General features: G+C 38.8%; 1 protein-coding gene across 1 annotated transcript in view; it reads right to left on the bottom strand.

Moving 5' to 3' along the window:
* Positions 1–19,297, bottom strand: part of gabra3 (gamma-aminobutyric acid type A receptor subunit alpha3) — a 424,636-nt gene that overhangs the window by 283,547 nt on the left and 121,792 nt on the right. The window contains exons 3-4 of the mRNA XM_084386916.1: positions 18,959–19,080; positions 13,492–13,559 (exon numbers count right to left, since the gene is read on the bottom strand). Of these exons, the coding sequence (XP_084243042.1) occupies positions 13,492–13,559; positions 18,959–19,080 (190 nt within the window). The remainder of the gene's footprint in view (positions 1–13,491; positions 13,560–18,958; positions 19,081–19,297) is intronic.

Here is a 19,297-nt window from a genome sequence, read left to right as displayed (position 1 = left end):
AAAATCACCAAGCAAAATAACAGATGAATGACTACCACAGACAAGAGTAAGCAACTCACTTATCTCAGAGAAAAAGACAGAGGGAAATTTTGGAGGTCAGTAAATTAAGATTACACCCAGTGACATTTGGCCAGTCATTTTCAGCGCTAGGTATTCAAATGCTGCAACATCATGAAACTCGATCTTGGATATTTTAATAGTCTCATGGCAAACTACATCCAGCCCTCCACCTCTACGCTGAAAACGCGGTTGAGAGAAATAGATGTACCCAGGTGGTGTTAAAAGGTTCAAGTTGAAAAGATCATTAGGCACCTGCCAGGTTTCCGTTAAAAGTAGCATGTCCAGGTTTGATTGTCCATGATTACGTCATTCAACACTGATGCTTTATAAGTTAAAGAGCGAGTGTTCAACAGCGCACATCGCAAGTCTGAAGATGCGCGTCTGCAGGTTCCGAGGTCAGGATCAAAACGCAATGATTTTAGATTTCCAAAGTGGATAAGCCGATTTTCCTGCTGTGTTTTACCCGAAGCACGGGTGTTAGTACAGACAATCGGAATATTATTTGAAGACGAGCAGTGATAAATCCGAAGTTTCTTCCGCGAACGGTGTATGTAGCGACCATTTATAAGTGTCTGGAGTCAAGCGGAAAGACCCTTTTAATGTTCTGAGCTGAGCAGCAGAAAATTGTAAAGCCATCTAGGGAAAATTTATTTGATTAACGTCATCCAAAAACAGCACAAAAAGACCAAAAAACAAAACCTGCAAGTGGATATGCAACGACATGACCAGTGATGACCAATGTGACCCACACAACAATCTATCGGTTTAACTACGTTTGCCAGAACCGTATCAGATCCACAATCCACAGAAGGGAAGGCTGCCCAACCATATCAAGGATTGACACCACAAAAAGATAAAGAGAGTGGAGACTCACTGTATCAGATGTCGAGAGACATATAAGGATATGAATGGAGAGGGCTCGCAGCCGATCTGTGTGACAGGATCACGGAGACTGCCGGGTCAGTTAGCCAAAACTTTTTGAGTGTGTAAAGTGTAAAGAGTTTGCAAACCAGTGAGGTGGAAAACTAAGCATCTACCTATAACATTCTAAGACCACATCGTTTAGTAAAAGCAGTGCTAACCCTGATCCAGAGCAGGGTTTCAAAATCTTGGGTAAAAAGCAGTGCCCACTTAGTGTTTAGAATGACGATAAATCAGGGTTAAGCACAGTGTGAAAAGCCCTATACACTGTAAAAAGTCGTAGCCTGCAATTGTTATCTTAAAGAGCTATTTCTACCAGATCTAACCCTTAATTTTTGTTTTGTTGGTGAAACCTTATATATTTAAGTTGATTCAGTAATGCTAAATAACGTTTTTAATTTGAATAAAATAGATTAATTTAGATGTTACCACATTAAGCATTTACTTAATTTGTTGCACTACTGTATAAATAGTAAATAATCTGATTTGAGCAATGAGAAAATATTACCATCCAATAGCAGTTGGTATATATGAAGTTTGGCAATACAGCCTTACAGCACTAACATGTACACATGTTCGGAATTTTTCCTCTTTATTGTAAAGTGTGATCTTTAGAAAATACAAGATTTAAATACAATTATTATTGTTAAGAAGAAGTAGTAGTATTGGTAGTATTATTACAATACTTCAAGAAAAATACATTAAATTAAACAAAAGATATACAATGATGAAAAAAAAAAGAAAGAAGAAAAACCCCAACAGGAATCAGTAAACATGTATCATGCATCCACAAAGACAGGTGTCAGTATAAAGTCTAAGTTCTACACAAACAACATCGTACTGGGTGTTCCTTTAAGATAAATAGATTACATGTAAAAGTATGGTCACATGGTAATTTAAGAAGCACATCCAAGCTGGAAAAGTCAGAACAAGAGTTTTGTCTTAACTGTGCAAATTCTGTGACCCACTCTGGTACCAAATCCCCACAAAGTGATGTGAACAATGAGTCTGTGACAAATCTGGATAAGCATGAACAGGATCATAAGAGAGATTTGCTACAAAGCCTGACAACAGATAATGTTATCTGAAGCAAATCTGACATTTGCACAAGCTGTTGAAATAGCTCTCAGTATGCAAACTGGGGACTTGAACTACTTATAATTTAAATAAGGAACATGACAAAAACATCCTGAATATTAACATGACTTTTCTAGTAGATTTTAGGTTGTAAGCAAATAGTTTGTTGGTATAGCTTGTTCTATCTACTATCTCATGTATAGATTCAGAAATGCATTCTATACAGTGCTTCTTGTATATAAGTTCTATCCAGCTCAATCTTGCAAAGAATTAAGAAGAACTTCTTTAAAGGGTTAGTTCACCCAAAAATGAAAATTCTGTCAGTGATTACTCACCATCATGTTGTTCCAACCCCGTAAGACTTTCATTCATCTTCGGAACACAAGTTACTTACTTGTGACCAAACTTAAGGTTGAGCCACCGTAGTCACTTTGACTATTTTAACGATGTCTTTACTAACTTTTCTGGACTGGCAGATATCAGTTACCTTGTAGTCTATGAAGGAGTGAGCCAGCACTCAGATTTAATCAAAATATCTTAATTTGTGTTCCGAAGATAAACCCGAAAATACGGGTTGGAACAACATGAAGGTGAGTAATTACTGACAGAAATTACATTTTTGGGTGAACTAACCTTTTAAGGCTCTCAATGAAGTAAGTTACCAGCAAAACCTTCAAGAAGGACAAAAGATGAACCCTAAAAAGGCTGAGACGTTAAAAAAATGCAGACTCAGGGTAAAAAAAAAAAGCCCAAATGTGATTTTGGTAATAAAGGAAATGTCAAAAGAACTACATATTAAGGGATGCTGACAATGCTATTTAAAAAAAAAAAAAATTTATATCAAATGAAAGCTTCCATGGAGATATTCAGGTAATGAGAAAGTCCAGTTATAAATGAAAGAACTTACCTGACATTGTGGGATAACCTGGATGTACCAAAAATACTACTACACATATGGGGGGTGGAGAAATAGTGTGAGAATACGAAAAGATGGCAAGCAGAATAGCAGACAACAGGAACCACCCGTACATTGACCTCAGGCATAGGCAACATGGGCTCATTCCCTTACAGCTTACTCCTGATGCCTTTGATGAAAGATCACAAGACTAACACTGCAAATTGGACAAATTTAAATATGGGATACAAATATACTAAAATAAGACTTCAAGTGTCTCCAACTTATTTAGAGACAATATAATGAAGAGTAAAGAACACCAACAGCTGCACATGACTAAGAGGATAATGATCTGGTGAACTCTTTGAGAGGGCACCCTTGTAGTGAGAGTAATGACCTACTAAATGGACCCTGTGACTATTAGTTGAACAGTCAGATATCTGACCAGTCTTAGTCATAAATAATGCATGTGCCAAATTCTTAGAAATGTAATCTTTGTATTCATGTTGCTTTCATATGGTTTTGAAAATTGAAAAAAACTTTTATACTATTGTCCATAAATAATTAATATTAGACTTAAACATGTCAGATGGTATAATCATCAAGTAATACATTTACATTTTATTGACACTCTGAAAACATTTCAGTGAACACATCTGTAAATTGTGGTTTTTTTTGGTGGACTGACAAGAACTTTGACACCCTAACTATGAGAGAATCCATAGAATCAGATTGGAGCTTTCCATCTTGGTCAAAATGTTGATTAATGAATGCATGATTCTCTGTATGAAGTTCCCACATAACCTTGTCACAAAGCCTGTATTTTCCACCAATTTATGTGAATCCTCCATTTTAAACTTGCACTGTTTTTAGACTCCGCACTGATGTTCCCATATGCAAACCCAATAACTTGGAATCATGGGGGGTTGATGAGATGCCATAGAGAGACAGCCGATCACTTAGGGATGGGTATTCTCAGCACAATCAAAATTACTCTTCTGATGGCAAAACAACAGTCAGAGATGAAAATTTACTCTGTATGCATGAAGGAATTTCACATTTCCACCAAACGAGGTCTATGGTACCAACATAAACTGTACCCTCAATACAATGCAACTATTTATAATATATCATTAACATTTACTTCAAATTTCCACATCTAGCCCCATAGACATTTTAGCTGTCTCCCTATCAATATGAACTATTCTATACAGACCTTTCTGAAGATGAGAGGCTGTCTCTACTTCCAGTGTAAATGTCCTAAAAAGACGACACCTCTGCAGATGCCTATGATGATACCCTAAACCAGGGATTTTATACAAATACTACTGCTGATGTGTCACAGAATGTAGTTTTAAGAGTTATTTGGGTGAAAAGTTATTAGTTATTTAGACCGCAAATGTGCGGTATGCGCAAAATCAGCGGCTGTTCAGCACTCATGTACCCGACCAGAACAGATTTGTCTCGGCCAGTCCTTCGGGAATTTGTGCAAAAATGTGCAGAGCAGTGGGTCCTGAGGACTGGAGTTGAGAACCACTGCATTAAGCTACATTAAGTGTTTTGTCCCAACAGAAGGGGAATCCTTGAGTATGAGGTAGTGAGGGAAACCGATTATAATCCCGTTCATGGTAGAGAAAGCTGATGACGTGGGCTACACAGGGAAAGTAACAATGAAGTTATTGAATGAAACATAAATACAGCTTTTGTGTCTTTATCATCTTTTCCGCATACTGACACAGATAATCATTTTCATTTTATGAATGAATGGCTTGCTCTAACTGTTGCTGGTCTTCGTCAACAACACGCGCTATTGCACCCCCTGCTGGTGGGGTTGACTAACAGCAGATGGAGACTATGCTCGGCAATCTACTGCTTTTCCTGCAGTTCCTGGATGTCAATGTTGAATTTACTGTCGAATTTGAACCACTGAATTTGTGGAAGCGAATTTGCAAAGCGAAAATAAAATGGACCGAAAAATGCCTGTTGAATATTATAGGTTGTATTTTTAAACAGTTTGAATATTTTGGAAGTGAAATATTAAAGGTAAATATGGATTATTGAATTTTTTATAATGAAAACGTGTTTGAAATGTTTTTAATTGAAATATTCACATCTTAAATATTCAACCATGTTGAATTTCAGCCCATAAAAATGCAAGCCCTAAAAATACAATGCATTAAAATGCAAGCATGGTTAATGCAATGCCTATTTTTTTCAAGTAGTGCAATTCAACAGGCTTTTTGTTTCAAAAACATTTGGCATTATTTTGCTTCCATATATAGAATGCTGGATTAAACAATTTTGTAAGAAAAAATAAAATAAAATGAATCAACCCCATAGTGATCAAGGGCTTAGCACGTTCCAATTCAGCCTATTGCAAAGGTTCTGCCAGTAGTGGGCATTCATGCAACGTAAGCAATGACGTACATCCGAGTGAACGAGATGGAGGGAAGTTACCGAATGAAGGGCATGTAAATTTTGGACAATTTTGGACACAGCCCATAAAGGTAGATAATTAACTTTAAACTTTCTCCTTCTTTGTTCCCTTAAATAGGTGAACTCATGCATGTCTTGAGCAGAGCACACCCTAATGCTCAGGTGAGTAATGACAATTCTGCACTGAGAGGACTACTGGTATTTCAGTAACAGGGAAACTGTTACATACACCTCCCCTTAAAGCATTTGTTTAAACAGCTCCATAAAACAATTTTATTTTCTCTACATGAAAAGTTTCAACTCGTTTTAAATCATCCAACATTACTACCTGGTAGTTAAAATTGTTTAACTTTTTCAGAACTTTACCTGGACCTTGCCATTTCGTTGCCAGTCTGGCCATATATGAGTCTAAAGCCAGAGACAGAGGGTGAATCCTTATCCAGACTAAGTCTCCGTCTTCGAACGACTAAATTGTCGACCTTGTTGAACGACCTTGCTTGTCACTCTTGAGCTTGACTAGTCCTCTATTTTACCCATTCAAACAGTTCTCTCTACCTCTCAACAGTACTATAGGCTATATGATAAGGATTAGGCGGGTTTCGGATGAGGCGTTTCAAGGGTCCTTTTAACTTGCGGCCTAAAGCAATCTCTGCAGGGGTTAAACCAGTACTTTCCTGCCATGCCGTGTTTATGGCATACCGGACATCTGATAAACATCTGTCCCACTGCCTGTGGTTGTCCTTAACATAAGAGGATATCATGGTCTTGAGAGTTCGGTTGGTTCTTTCTGTAATATTAGTTTGAGGAGGATTTGCTGTTGTTAGCTTCTGAATAACACCCCAGCGCTTGTAAACATCATTCAGGAGCTGTGCCATAAACTGTTGCCCACGGTTAGAAACTTGGTAGGTAGGTGTTCCCCATCGAGTGTATATCTTTTTTATCAAGATGTTAACAATGAGGTGGGTCTTGGCAGATCTTAGAGGAAATAATTCCACCCATTTAATGCAGTAGTCTACCACCACCATCATGTATTCATTAGACGGTGAACTCTATGAGAAGGTACCCATGAGATCAACAACCAACAATAGTCTAGGCTCCACTACTGGTGTTGGCTATAGGTGACCAGACAGCTTGGAGATTCTCAGTTTATAAATCTGACAGGTTTGACATGCTGTACAAAAGCTCCAAACATCCTTACATAATATCTGGCCAGTAGACAACATTAAGTAAATGGATCTTGCTTCTGAGCAACTCCAATTTCATCCCAGCAGACAGGCAAGTCTGATCCAATGTTAGTCGCCTGACAAATAGCAATCAGACCCTTGACTTCCTGGAAAGGTATACCCCGAGAGAGTGTGTTGGGTACCATGTTACATTGTCCCTTTCAATATTTGACTGAGAAGTCAAAGCTTTGTAACCTCAAAGCCCACCTGGTTAAGCGAGAAGTTGCTCTGGGATGATTGAAAACCCACATAAGAGCAGCATGATCTGTAAATACTTCTAAATGTTTCCCTTCCAGATAGTGTTTCCATTTCTCGACTGCCCAAACCACTGCCAGACATTCCTTTTCGGGCGTGGAATAGGACTTCTCAGCTCCATGAAGAAGTCTTGACGCATAAGCTATAACATTTTCAGCTCCGTCATGATCCTGAGACAACACAGCTCCTAGGCCGACATCACTGGCATCTGTCTGGACTTTAAAACTTTTTGTGAAGTCAGGGGGTGCCAACACCCCTTTGAAAAACAGCATTTTTCAGTTTGTCGAAAGCCTGTTGGCATTCCATTGTCCATTCCCAGGCAATGTTTTTGTTCTTCAGAGCATGCAAGGGTGCGGCGATCCCTGAAAAATGTGGAATAAACCTATGGTACCACCCAGCAAGACCTAAAAAGCGTTGTACCTCTTTGAGCGTTATAGGGACAGGAAAAGTTTGGACAGCCTCTACTTTGGCAGTTTCAGTATGAACTCCTTCAGCAGACACAACATGTCCTAAGAAAGTGATCGATCATTGGAGCAGGTTGCACTTCGACAGGTTCAGGGTCAACCCAGCAGCTTCTAACATGTTAGAGCTGTTTAATGTGTTCAAAATGCTCTTGGATTTTCTTGGAATAAATTACAATATCATAGAGATAAACAAAACAGAACTTTCCAAGACAGTCTCTCCATACCGTATTCATCAGGCATTTAAAAGTTGCAGCGGAGTTTCTCAGTCCGAATGATAGACACATAAATTCATACTGTGCATTTTTGGTAACAAAAGCAGTTTTTGGAATGCTATGCTCATCCATAAGCACCTGCCAGTAGGCACTTTTGAGATCCAATGTACTGAAAATTGAAGCACCATACATTGATTCAAATGTGTCTTGGATCTGCGGCATGGGAAATTCATCTAAAGGCGCCTTGGCATGTAAAGCTCTGTAATCAATACAGAAACGTATTGTACCATCCTTCTTGGGGACAAGAACTATGGGAGCTGCCCATGGGGAAGTTGATGGTCTGATTATTCCTTTTTCCAACATGTTGAAAACTTCCTGATCAATGAATTGCTGTTTGGACACAGAAACAGGGTAAACTCGTTTACGAACCGGAATATCATCTAAGGTGTTAATCTGGTGCTGGATCACAACAGTGCGTCCTAAGGAATTGGTGCAGACTGTTGGCTGATCAAGCATGAGTGCTTCTAGCTGATGTTTCTGGGTTCTGGGAACATCCGCTCGACTTGCCAGTTCTTTAATGGTTGCCAAGGTGGAGGAAAATACTTGAGCTAAAGGTAATGCCAGATGTAGACTTATTGCTGCTGAAGAAGCATAGCCTGACGTCGTCATACTCAGATTCTAGTCAGAATGTGAGTCTGATACTGCTCCATTGAGCTTTGATTATGGGGCGTGTTTCAACCGAACCAGGAAAAAAAATGCCTCTGCACTCAATTGGATAGACCTACAACCAATCAGAGCAACGGAGTAAGTGACGTATGTTTTTCATTCATGTTTCCGATCGCGGTTCTCTGTTCCTCTTTTAAAATTAATGGCTGTCGATATCTTCTATAACAGACGCCATGGCGGAATCTACAAATGATGTTTTATAAACAAAGTTCAGGAGGAGCACATTCAAATAATCAATCCAATCAACCGTCTACGGTCTACACTATCAGCAGCATGAGAGGAAGCATATATTTATTCACTCTGTCAACTCACCTAACATTCCTTGACAGTTTTCAGCATCCCTGCACTCACTCTCGGCTTGTTCTTCCACAGCCAGGAATACGGGGAATACTTTGGGTTCGGGCCAAATACCGAGCCCGAAGCCTCTCCTCGGACAGCACGCCAAATATGCATTTATTCTATCTGACTTATTTGTAAGCGTGAACTCGTGAAATCTCAATTCTTCAGCGGCAGTCATTTGAATTCAACCCAAGCGCTCGTTAATGACGTGGATGATTACGTTACCGTTGCTCATCTGTCCATCATCGTATAAAGCCCGCCCTGACAATTTGATTGGTCCGAACAATTTTTGTTCGGGCATAATAGCTCCTCAACGGAACGAGTCCAGACCGAACTTCCCGACCTAAAAATTTTGTGGGCGGGGCTAAGTTCGGCTGGCATCCAGGCTAGAAGAAGCATACAGCATGAATGGATTTTACCCCAGTTTACCCCAGGTATTTTCCTTGAAATCAATCTGGATCCCTGAATCCATCAGAAACTCCTGACCAAGTATAATGGGTAAAGTTAGATCTTGATCTTTCATCACGAAGGCTCTGGATGGATATTGATTTCCATGAAGTGTACAATTCCAGACTACCTTTCCTAGAACTGTCTGTACATGACCATTGGCAAGAGAGAAAATCTGACCTCTGCTGGACTGCCAAGTTTCAGCGCTTGACTTTTTCCAGTAAGATTCCTGAATTAAAGAATAAGTGCTTCCAGTGTCCAAAACTGCTTGACATCTATAGTCATTGATGGTGATCGGCAGGAATAATGGGTCAAGCTGTCACTCCATAATTCCTGACAGCACCGGAATGTGACTGTCACCCTTTTGCTGCTTTATTAGCTCGATTTGACTTTGTCTGATGCTCTGCTTGTCTCCCTTTCCACCAGAGTAACAACACATACCAACTCGTCTACCGTAGAGACAGTGCCTCTGAGTATGCTGGCGACACGAGGATTACAGTTTTTGAGTGTAGCTTGGAGTATTTCATGTTCTGACATTGAAGGTTTCAATCGCAGGCACAAGGCTCGATATTGATAAGCAAATAAGCAAAAAACAGATTGCAGTGTAGATCAATCTCCTGTGGGAGATCCTAACAGTTTTCCTTTGTTTGTAGCTCTTTTGTCTTCATGTATAAAGTTCAGTCACACAGACAGAACTTTGGGTTAAGATTGTTGAGGGGTGACATGCTAACATCACTGCTGAAGGACTGCTACACTACAGACCTTCAATAAATTATTTTCTCCACAAGAACTCTGGTCAAGCTTACTTATTTTATGTATTGGAGAAATCTAATACATTGGCGAGCCACCCAAACCACTGGTCGGCCAAATACACCAAAATCGAACCTGTTTGTAGGGCTGGACTGAAGTGGGGAGTAGATGTTACAGTGTGGGAAGACTGGATTAAAGATTTCAGCTGAACATCCATTTGTGCTATACAATCCTTCATTGCTTGTCCTACTTGCTGTATACTCTTCCAAGGTTTATTTTACCTGCTGGCATTCAGACTTGAGCTCAGTGGGCAGTACCTTCTCCAGTTGCTATAAAAAGTTCTGCATCTGCTCTTCCATTACAGTCAACCTGTGATTTTGCCTATCTATATCATGCTGCACATCATTAGAAAACACACCAAAAGAGTTCTCCAGTTCATCCATTTTAGATTCTATCTCGCTCACCCTTAATTCCAAACTGGAAGTGGTTACATCTTCCTCTTGAGGAGGTGGAGGAGGTGGTAACAGCAAGTACTGAGAACTGTCATCATGCTCCACCTCATCTACCTCATTCTCTAAATACAAATGACTGAGAGATTGAATAGGGTCTTGAACTGGTTCTCATCTGGTGGTGAAAGGTGCTGTAGGATTCTCACCCTCTGTCCCGTCACGCTAGTGAATTAACTGGTACAGTGGGTACGGAAAGTATTCAGACCCCCTTAAATTTTTCACTCTTTGTTATATTGCAGCCATTTGCTAAAATCATTTAAGTTAAATTTTTTTTTTCTCATTATTGTACACACAGCACCACATATTGACAGAAAAACACAGAATTGTTGATATTTTTGCACATTTATTAAAAAAGAAAAACTGAAATATCACATGGTCCTAAGTATTCAGACCCTTTGCTGTGACACTCATATATTTAACTCAGGTGCTGTCCATTTATTCTTATCATCCTTGAGATGGTTCTCCACCTTCATTTGAGTCCAGCTGTGTTTGATTATACTGATTGGACTTGATTAGGAAAGCCACACACCTGTCTATATAAGACCTTACAGCTCACAGTGCATGTCAGAGCAAATGAGAGTCATGAGGTCAAAGGAACTGCCTGAAGAGCTCAGAGACAGAATTGTGGCAAGGCACAGATCTGGCCAAGGTTACAAAAAAATTCTGCTGCACTTAAGGTTCCTAAGAGCACAGTGGCCTCCATAATCCTTAAATGGAAGACGTTTGGGACGACCAGAACCCTTCCTAGAGCTGGCCGTCCGGCCAAACTGAGCTATCGGGGGAGAAGAGCCTTGGTGAGAGAGGTAAAGAAGAACCCAAAGATCACTGTGGCTGAGCTCCAGAGATGCAGTCGGGAGATGGGAGAAAGTTGTAGTAAGTCAACCATCACTGCAGCCATCCACCAGTCGGGGCTTTATGGCAGAGTGGCCCAACGGAAGCCTCTCCTCAGTGCAAAACACATGAAAGCACACCTGAAGGACTCCAAGATGGTGATAAATAAGATTCTCTGGTCTGATGAGACCAAGATAGAACTTTTTGGCCTTAATTCTAAGCTGTATGTGTGGAGAAAACCAGGCACTGCTCATCACCTGTCCAATACAGTCTCAACAGTGAAGCATGGTGGTGGCAGCATCATGCTGTGGGGGTGTTTTTCAGCTGCAGGGACAGGACGACTGGTTGCAATCGAGGGAAAGATGAATGCGGCCAATTACAGGGATATCCTGGATGAAAACCTTCTCCAGAGTGCTCTGGACCTCAGACTGGGCCGAAGGTTCACCTTCCAACAAGACAATGACCCTAAGCACAAAATAACGAAGGAGTGGCTTCACAACAACTCTGTGACTGTTCTTGAATGGCCCAGCCAGAGCCCTGACTTAAACCCAATTGAGCATCTCTGGAGAGACCTGAAAATGGCTGTCCACCAACGTTTACCATCCAACCTGACAGAACTGGAGAGGATCTGCAAGGAGGAATGGCAGAGGATACCCAAATCCAGGTGTGAAAAACTTGTTGCATCTTTCCCAAAAAGACTCATGGCTGTATTAGATCAAAAGGGTGCTTCTACTAAATACTGAGCAAAGGGTCTGAATACTTAGGACCATGTGATATTTCAGTTTTTCTTTTTTAATAAATGTGCAAAAATTTCAACAATTCTGTGTTTTTCTGTCAATATGGAGTGCTGTGTGTATAATAATGAGGAAAAAAAAAAATAACTTAAATGATTTTAGCAAATGGCTGCAATATAACAAAGAGTGAAAAATTTAAAGGGGTCTGAATACTTTCCGTACCCACTGTATTTGTGCCATTATTTAACAAAAAAGCAGGTAGCACTTTATTTTCCAGTCTTGTTCCCCATGTACATACTATGTACTTATTATAGTAATTACAATAACAGGGTAATTACTAGGTACTAACCCTGAACCTACCCCCAAACCTAACCTTAACCCATGTATTTATCTTATATTACTCAGTACTTTCCTAGGTAAGTACGCTGTACGTGAACGTAAGTGCACATACTGTCAAATAAAGTGAGAACAAAAAGTATGTCTCCTGTCACAGAGCAGATTCACTGGCCAACCCGAAACCAGCTGCTTTGGTTGTGCCTCTATCTTCGTATTTAGTCTTAACACCATTGCAGAAAGTAGGTTGAAGATGATAAGTTATGAGAACATGCTAGGGCTCTATTGCAGAATGTGATATTCTTACTTAAAGGCATAGATCAAAGATAATAAGTTTTCTTTATCTCAACAGCAGCCAATTATAGCAAGCTTGTGTATCTTAGAGGCTTCTGGGTACTTCCCAGCCACATTTTTGGTTGGTAGCACTACAGTACATACTGTATAGTATACGTGACATATTTATGTTTTTGTATTTGCAAACATCTAGAAAAGGTTTTGTTGTGGACCATAGAAACTTGGCTATGAACTGTAACTTAGATTATATGATACATTTTTTATTGTGTAATTTAATAATAATTAAACTTTCAGAGCAGCAGTTCTACTTTTTGAAGTGGAGTGATTCCTAAGTCATATTTGGAAATGCACTATTTTCGCATACATTTTAACCTTAAAATTAACCTTGATGATTATTGCTGTGTAATTTGAGTATCGTTTCATGCTCTGTATAATCTGATAGATTGTGATGTCGTCTTCTCACTATTAGAAAATTATGTCTCATACAAAATACAAAGTGCTGCTGCATGGCTGTGATGATTCATCTTGCATACCAGACCCAATTGTGTGTATGATTAAGACGCATACATTTCTCCATGCAGCCTCACAACCAATTATCTTCTCTCTTAAATGAGCCCATAAAGGAACACAGATTCACACATTCACAGGGACAAAGGGAAATAAAGGACGGTACTATGTCTTCCTCTGTGGCACATTTGACAATGAAATCTTTCTGAATTCAATTCAACAACTGATGCAAATGCAAACATTTTAGTTTTCTCATATGGAATATGTGCTACAGTACATGTAACAATACCTGGTTGAAGTATAATACATTATATAAAAAGCAATAAATCTGAAGGACAGACAAATATTGACAGAAGCGAGTATGAAACTTTAAAAATGAACCTAATTTTGGTTAATTTTTCTCTTTGAAAAATGAACCTAATTTTGACCCAGAAAAAAATAAAATAAAATGAAAGAACAATGGAAAGGACACACATACCATATCGGTGTCTGATACTGGTCCGAAGCTTGTCACATAGATGTTTGTCCTCACTTCAGTCACACTTTCTGAAAGAACAGGCATAAGAGCAGAAATATCTACACTGTAAAATAAATATTTAATGAATTGTAAAGCTATTATTGGTTACACTTTGCTTCAATAGTACACTTTAGACATTCTAAGTAACTTTTCAACAACATGTCAGCTAACTCTCATTAATTTGCAACTACATGTCAACTAACTTTCATTAGAGTATTAGTAGACTGTTAGGGTTACTGTTAGTAGAATAAGTTGACATGTACTTGCAAAGTTACTTATAGTCAGAAGAATGTCTATTGGGGAAGAAACAAAATAGTTTTAGCAGATATCAGACAGTCTACTAATACTCTAATGACTGCCAGTTGACCCTCAAAAAGGGTCTGGGTCATTATAGTCCACTAGTTGACTGTCCAACAACCAAGCTGATTAGTAAGATTTATTTTAGATATTTTTGTTTTGTTTTGTTATGTTTTATTATTATAGCATGAACAACAACAACAAAAAAATAAAAAAAATAAATAAACAGCAATAAACAATTGTGAACCATCCAGTTAATGACACAGAATAAAATAATCAAGCATATGTAAACATTTGAAGGGTGGTGGGGGGAATTTGTCATTTGTACAGTATATTCAGTTTGTATTTGTATATATCATTTGTATATGTGTCTTGTGGCTTATATGAAAACACCTGTTATGTGAAATAGCTTTTTCAGGGCAGTACTAAATAAAAAAATCAACATGCAATTTTTATGGTCCATCTTATTTTTGTTAAGATTAGGGATGCACCGAAGCCACTTTTTCCAGAACGAGTCGATACTTTTATTTTTAATACTTGCCAATACTGAGTACTGATACCTGTATTTTCATTGCATTTTTAATTTTCTAAAATACTGGGCAGAGAAACCAAAAGAATATGAATCAAATTAGTTGGCTTAGCCAATAGATATTTCATTCAGTTATTTTCTTGCCTAATTATGCCTATTAATATGTTTTGTAGGAGCTATTGTTACTTTCACTGTTCATATTATTACTCTATCATATTTTATCTTTAATTTAATAGCACAGTGAATATTTAGAGCTGCTCCAGCAGGGCCCAACCAGTCAAGAGCAGTGAGTGATTTTCTCTGTCATTGAGGATAAAGACAGCAGTAGGTTTATTAGGCTGCTGTCACTTGAAGAGCTGCACGTATCCAACATACTATTACACAAAAGCTTTCTTTTCAACTGGTCAAACTATACGTTCACTTAAGACATAACCGACTATGTTTCACAAGGATACTTGCCTATACGGGCATTTTGACATACTTTTGTGTGAATTTGTCCGTTAGAGCACAAGAAGACATTAAATAGAATTCAATTTAATAAGCTATTCACATGCTGTCGGAGAGTCAACATTCTGGGTGTGTGCTTTGGATGTTTGCGCACAGAAAATCAAATGTCATGTGATTACTGTACCGCATTCCTGTAATAATGTAGGGAACCACTCGTTATATATAAATCATGTAACAGTTCATGTTTTAATTGCACATACAATTTAGTTTTAATTCAAATGATGCATGTGTGCTGAGTGAACGATCAACAACCACGAGCATGCAACAGAAGTGCTTTCTCTTCTCTTTTCTTTTTGTATTTTAATTGCATTTTAATCGTGATAACGATATCTGCCTCTCTGGATTCATTTTTAAAAATCGTCGCGATATTTGCCCGCTCGTTTTTTTATCCTGAAAACGCTTTTTTTTATTAGACATTTGCATTATCTTGCATTGTTAATATGTCCCCACTAGCATTGATGTTTGTGGTTGCCAGATCTAAATAGCTTAAATCTCCCAAATCACCCAAACAGAGCTTTTCTGTTACATTTTATGCCCAGTGTTTTATTTAATCGGTGCAATCTGGCAACCCTGCGCACGCTCGATCTACACTGCGGAAAAAGCACTGATCTCCAAAGCGATATTCTGCTTGCATGAAATTGTTATACAGCCAGTCTGTTTCTTCACAAGCCACTTGTGCTGTTTGTGTGACTAAATATGTTTCTAAATGAGTTTCACTGTTCTATTTTTTGAAGTTTAAGTTTTTACCAGTTTTCATGATGTGAATCAGTTGAAAACGACAGCCACTGACCGTTTTCAGTGTGTATCAACAAGTAGACTATTTTTCCTTGCAGTACGAATTTGCTGAGCGATCTGGATCTGTACTTTGTCTCATTTGCAACCGAAATGTGTTGCTTAGAAGATCTAATGTGAAGACGCATCACAAAGCGCTCATCTAACGTTAAATCATGTCATTTGTATTGACTTGCTGTCTGAGGAAGTTGTCATAGTTGGTTAAATGAAGTCTGATGGTTTGAAATTAACACCCGCCAACCCGCCAAATGCGGCAACGCTGTCAAATCACTGGCCAATTTGGCATGTTATTATGTTTACTCACTTTGCTGGGGAAATTCGTGTAAGCCTAATCTGCGCGGATATTGCGCAAATACTCGCGAGTTATCATGATCTATTAAATACAGCGTATTGCGCAAAATCTGCGCATTTCTGGCTTACTTGAACACACACGTCACTACACAAATAACGGTGTGCTTGTTCACTTGCATTGAAGCAATAGCGTAGATTAAAAAGCAATAGCGTAGATTAAAAAAAAATATATATATAAACCGTTAACTGTCCCTTCTCTTTCTCTGTAGTTTCTCAAATGAGAATAATCGTGATTAATTATCGCGATTATAATTTTGAGCAAAATAATCGTGATTATCAGTTTAACCATTATCGTGCAGCCCTAATTCAATATATTTACTTCATAAACATCCTTCTCTGATAAATCTGTTCTGCTCTCTGTTTGCTCTGTTGGTCTGTGTTTCTTTGTCACAAGCAGTGTAGGCTACTGTACAGGCTGTGTGATATCGGTTGTTGGTATCTGTCACCAGCTGGAGTGCCCTTGAGAGCCGCCAGAGGGCAGTCTACATCAGATTATTGCCATTCCCCCATATAAGCCTGGTTTTCACATTCATTCCCTTCGAAGTCTTGTTAGTTGTTTACACTGCATCACTGAGCATTTTCCTCTGTTTTCCATGTTCCTTGTTTTTGATATCTGCCTGTGTCCTGGTTTTCCCATTCCTGTATCACCCTCTGGATATGTTTGTTTGCTTGGTCTGATTTACTGTGCTCTGACCTCTTGCCTGTTTTCGACTAAGATTGTGGATTACCCTTTCAATAAAACTGCATTTGGATCCTCAACCTTCTTGTCTCAGAGCAGTACGTGACAGTATCGGAGCATTTTAATGAGTACGAGCACGAATACATAAGCGCAGTAATGGGCCCGATACCGGGTGCATCCCTAGTTAAAATTATTAACATATTGCAGATTCTGCAAGGTTTATGTGTAACTTGTATAAAATATTCTAAATGCTATAAATATATTATGTATGCAATTTATTATATACACAGTATGTATTGCTAATTTTTAAGTGTGACAGCATTTTAGAGGATTACTTAAAATGCTGTCCTTTATGTTGATAGGTTTCCACACTTAAAAATTAGCAATACATACTGTGTATATAATAAATTGCATACATAATACATTATATATAATGTTTTAAAAATTTGCTCAGTAGTTTCTTGATAAAATGTGTCCACCACTACAACTGTTGCAGCTGGATTTGAACCTTGCTCAGCTGAGCAAATTCAAATAGCATATATTTGTTAGTAGATGTATATTGTTAGTGGTGGTGTATTTGGTTGTTTATTTAGTGAATACACTTGAATGGAGATTTTCTGATTGAGAAATTGAGAGTTCATCTGTGACAGCTGTGCATGGGGAGGAACACTCACACTGCTGCCTCATGTCACCTATGACTGGGTCTGCCACTGACTAGTGGGAAGGATAATACTTAATTTAATGAACTATAAAGTTGTTAATGGAGAAAAGAGGGATAAGAAAGCTTTCCCTTTCCCTTCGTGTGTAATGTAGCCATTTGTGCATGTAAATGATCTGCAAACTATTACAAAGCACAAAGTCATCACCAAAAGGAATTAATCTCTCCAAAAGAAAACTCTTGCCTGAACCAGTCGTTTGTAGTTCTGCCATTATTTATGTGACTTAGCTATGTCATCATGTTATACATTTGCATAATGCCCACCTGGCTGCTTTGGCCTACCGTCAAAGAACAATTTCGTAATGTTGAGGAGACGTTGATTTTTTTCAGTTTTTTTCCTTTCTTTTTTTTGGAGGGCAAAACACATGGAATTCCAATACTGGCATCATAGTTATCATCGATATTATACTGTTTACAGCAGCTCATGAAGCCTCGGGAGCCTAAATACACGGTCTAAGAGGTTGACCAATCACAACAGTCTGGACAAGCTGACCAATCAGAGCAGACTGGGCTTTTCGGAAAGGTGGGCTTTAAAGAGAACGGAACTAAAACGTAAAAAGAGGTGCTGCAGCAATGTACAGTATGTGAAATTTATGCGTCTTTGTTTTTTACATAAACCATGTTAATGTATTCTGGCAGACTTGTAAATGAGCATAATATGGGCACTTAAAAATGTGTCCTGTGTATAATGCACTGTAGGCCTTTAAAGTCATCTGAAGTAAGTCATCATGTTCCAGTTAGCAAATTTGATGTGATGAGTCCTGTATTACACATCAGCATCTATGTAAAGCAGGGTGGAAATGAAAAGATTTGATCGAGCTTAAGAGAGGTGACTGGAAGGTGGCCAGGATGGTGGAGACAGCAGGACTCGGGCAGTTGAGTAATGGAAGCCATCCAGCTCCACAGCATCAGCCCACAGCTCTCGGTGTGGCAATGTGACTTAGTCCATTTATCAAAAACACACATCTTGATTTTTGACTGCCCAGCAATGGGATCACAATTTAGGTTCTGTACTTTCAGAGGTCACCAGGGATTCCCTCTGTGAGACCTCTGTGGAGAAGGAAAAATGTACACAGAGGGAGATGAACTAATGGACTTTGGTGGGCCATTTCAGCAAATGTCATTAGGAAATAGACTATAGTTTATTGATGCTCAGAGACCAGCATTTAACAGTAATGCACTGAATCCAAAATGATCGGGGGATCCAATCTTCTTCATTATGATTAAGTGAGCAATCTGTGGGTGCACCATTACAGCAGTGGTCAGGACTTCCTCTTTATTTTATTTAAGTTTTTTTATTATTATTTTTTTTAACAGAGATGTATAACACACAGTACTCCTGGGGCTTCTTAAGCTTAGGATTTGTAAGTGATCTCAGGAGAGCATTGTGGAGAGCATCTGTTATAGATCTGAGAGGTGTGAGACTTGTGGCAAGAAGTGTCAAAATGAAAGCAAGACTGAGAAAGATCATACTCCATCCACAAGCTAACAGTAAGGCCAGCATGTGGACAATAGAGACAATAAGGAAGGAAATATGTACATGTATTCATCGTACCTCCTAGTCCAGGACGCAATCTGTTGTCATAACCATCCAGCAAGCGGTCCAAGATCCGGGTAAAGATGGTGATGTTGTCTTTGCTGTCATCAGGAATTGGTTCTCTGTGCCCAGTTACTGCCCTGTGGAGAAGAAAAAAGAAAGAGATTCAGGTCTCGTAAAGGAAGTAAAGGCCCCAATATACTCACGGCAATGTTCTTTTTTGTTCTTTGTTTAGGGGTAAAAAGTTGTTAAAATTTTGCAAACTGTAGTACACAACAAAAATAACAGCTACGAGAAAACAACAGTTAAGAAAGGATCTGATCATAGCGATGTGGATTTGTTTGCATAAGCTCTGCA

The sequence above is a fragment of the Rutilus rutilus genome (genome assembly GCF_951802725.1).
Source record: "Rutilus rutilus genome assembly, chromosome: 18".
Classification (NCBI taxonomy): domain Eukaryota; kingdom Metazoa; phylum Chordata; class Actinopteri; order Cypriniformes; family Leuciscidae; genus Rutilus; species Rutilus rutilus.
This window is presented reverse-complemented; position numbering and strand designations above follow the sequence as displayed.